The sequence below is a fragment of the Bidens hawaiensis genome, unplaced genomic scaffold, assembly GCF_021521415.1.
Source record: "Bidens hawaiensis isolate Kalapana, Puna unplaced genomic scaffold, B.hawaiensis_p1.1 tig00011760_1, whole genome shotgun sequence".
NCBI classification, from domain to species: domain Eukaryota; kingdom Viridiplantae; phylum Streptophyta; class Magnoliopsida; order Asterales; family Asteraceae; genus Bidens; species Bidens hawaiensis.
The window spans coordinates 506042-508964 of record NW_027491931.1 but is presented as its reverse complement, the minus strand read 5'-3'; the positions used below and the strand labels follow the sequence as shown (position 1 = coordinate 508964).

Below are 2923 nucleotides of genomic sequence, written 5' to 3'. Positions count from 1 at the left end.
CAATATCGATGTCGCATTATCTCAAGATTTCACATTTAAGGCAAAACCTTGATTGGACTTAAATTCTTTTAAAGGACAGAGCATATTTTCAGATGCCCACACTTATGCTATTGCCTAAAAAGTTTAGGGTGATCCGATTCCCATGAAAAGAAAACTCCTAAACTTTAAACGAGTTGTAAAACGAACAATTTTGTACACGCAAAACTATTCTTCGCGTTATGCAAACCAACCAAGGGCTTATCGCTTAAACACATGTCATTTTGTTGATGTGTATATTTTTGTTACTTGTTATGTTGTATTTTGTCAACAACAAAAAATATTGCGTGACTCAACACATAAGAAAAGAGAGTATGTTTGCCAATTATCCAGTTTCTACGGGAATTGAAATAATAAAAATTAATATGATGATATCATGCTCTTTATAAAAAGATAATTTGATTGATTAGCTTTACTGTTTACATATAGTGGTATAACTTTATTAAAATAAATAAAGTAATAAAATGGGTTTCCATCCCTGATTCCATTAATGACAGTGGAGCCCCAAATGTGTACAAATCATGACATGCAATAACATGATCTAGCATTCTAGCCTACTACCTTGCTATATATAAAGCCCACTGCCTATTCATTTCTACTCATCAAAACAAACACACACACACCCACAAATACACCACAACTAAAGTTCAAGTTCATCAACAACAAACAACATGATCTTTGAAAATTTAAAGCCATATTTATATGTCACTTTCTTGCAATTTGGGAATGCAGGCTTAGTCATAATTGCTAAAGCTGCTCTTAACAATGGAATGAATCACTACACTTTTGCCACCTATCGAAACCTCATTGCCACCCTTGTTATTGCACCTTTCGCTCTTGTCTTCGAAAGGTCGTCGTGTTCTCTATCTAGATCGTTGTTTCGTTCTCTTACTATATTTTATGCAAGTATCTAATATTGTTGTAACAACAGGAAAACAAGGCCAAAACTTACAATTTCAATCTTTTTCAAGATCATGTTGCTAGGCTTTCTAGAGTATGTATGCTTTCTCATCATCTTTATCCTAATAATTAGTGTTCTTTTTTTAAAGTATGTTTCTAAGCAATTTTCGTATTTTTATACAGGCCGGTTGTTGATCAGAACTTATATTATGCTGGAATGAAATATACAACCGCAACTTTTGCGGTGGCTATGACCAACATAATCCCTGCCATGACGTTTCTCATGGCTTGGATATGCAGGTAATATTAATTACCGACAAAAAAAAAAACATACTTGTTATATATACACTCGAAAGTTTTTAGGTAACTAAAATGGTACAACATATTTTAATAATATTGCTAGGCTGGAGAAGGTGAATATCAAGAAAGTGCATAGCATTGGAAAGATAGTTGGGACATTAGTAACCGTAGGAGGAGCAATGATAATGACAATTGTTGTGGGGCCTACTATTGGTTTGCCATGGACCAAGGGTTCAACCGCCACCGATCAACATCAATCTACAACCCATGTGAGCCCCGGAGACAATATGAAGGGCTCGATGATGATCATAGCCGGTTGTTTGTCGTGGAGCTGTTTTTACATAGTTCAGGTAGGATATATGTTTCCAAATCTTAAAAATTGTGTTCATGTGGTTAATGTTGCTAGCATTATTAAATCACTAACAAAATGAACTTTGTTTATAGGCGATTACGTTGAAGACATACCCGGCTGAGCTCTCTCTTACGGCTCTAATTTGCGCAGCTGGGACATTACAAGGGAGTATAGTGACAGTAATAGCAGAACATGGTAACAATGCAGCTTGGAGGTTACACTTGGATGCTGGACTTGTTACTATGGTCTATGGTGTAAGAAATTTGAAATATTATATTATTAATTTAAGTGTATACCGCGCTACGTACACTACTAGAAAATTGAGCAAAATAACTGCATGTCGCAATCGTGGTTGCGAAAAAAGATTGTCAACATATAATTTTGGGACCGTCTTTTCAGTCACAAAAGATATTCTCGGTCCCAGCTTTTGCGATTGTCTTCTGTCGCAAATGATCATTTGTGTTTCATTTGCGCTTTTTCGTCGCAAAAGATTATTTACGACCAAATAGACGGTTGCAAATGCTCAGTCTTCTTGTAGTTATAGCGGAAACAGAAATTTTGAATTATAAACTTATATCTATTTTTGATTGTGTTTTAACTGCAGGGAATAATATGTTCTGGAGTAGGTTACTATCTTTCTGGAATTATAATGAAAGCGAAAGGGCCAGTTTTTGTGACTGCTTTTAGCCCTCTTAGTATGGTTATTGTTGCTGTTCTAGGATCTTTTGTTTTGTCTGAAAAATTAAACCTAGGAAGGTATATATCACCATATCCATAATATAAAATTAAAAGGGAATATATGCAATTAGCTAATAACGTAAAAATTATTTCCGCAGGGTTCTTGGAGCAGTTGTGATCGTTATTGGACTATATTTAGTGATATGGGGCAAGATGAAGGATGAAGGTCCGCCGAATTCAAAATGTGACCCTAACGAGTTTCCATCAGTTGATCAGCAAATACCCGTGTCAATTAGTAGCACAAAACTAGGAAAGCAGGATAACGATCGTGTTGACATAGAAATGCCATCAATCGATGTCACGACTAAGAAATGAAACAGGAACTAGAGCTAGATAAATACTTATAATTACTTGTAACACTGGACTTGTCTTTTGTCCGAAGTTTTTCTATCGAATATATTGCAAAAAAAAAAAACTGTTAATATGTAGTGCAAGTATCACATCCACATTGCTAACACGGCTCAACATGTCTACCTTTTAGATATGGTGCTTGTCTACACGGATACACAATCACACACTAGGCACTTGTACATAAATGGTGTAAAGTTATGCATCTACAACAAAAATAAGTAGTCATTTATATATTTGAAAGTAATT

The 2923-nt window shown here is 35.1% G+C and overlaps 1 protein-coding gene across 1 annotated transcript; it reads left to right on the top strand.

Annotated features, from left to right (window-relative positions):
- Positions 1 to 649: 649 nt before the first annotated feature.
- LOC143538904 (WAT1-related protein At2g39510-like) lies at positions 650 to 2722 on the top strand. The gene is made up of 7 exons (XM_077032346.1): positions 650 to 886; positions 968 to 1030; positions 1120 to 1236; positions 1340 to 1586; positions 1681 to 1842; positions 2193 to 2344; positions 2425 to 2722. The coding sequence occupies exons 1-7, from the start codon at positions 708 to 710 to the stop codon at positions 2639 to 2641; spliced, it is 1137 nt and encodes a 378-aa protein (XP_076888461.1). The 5' UTR covers positions 650 to 707; the 3' UTR covers positions 2642 to 2722.
- The last annotated feature ends 201 nt before the right edge of the window (positions 2723 to 2923 follow it).

Bases quoted from the DNA above. Each gene is read 5' to 3' on its own strand.
- LOC143538904 (XM_077032346.1), top strand. From the start codon at position 708: ATGATCTTTGAAAATTTAAAGCCATATTTATATGTCACTTTCTTGCAA. The intron at 887-967 runs GTCGTCGTGTTC...TTGTAACAACAG, and splicing joins TTCGCTCTTGTCTTCGAAAG to GAAAACAAGGCCAAAACTTA. The intron at 1,031-1,119 runs GTATGTATGCTT...ATTTTTATACAG, and splicing joins ATGTTGCTAGGCTTTCTAGA to GCCGGTTGTTGATCAGAACT.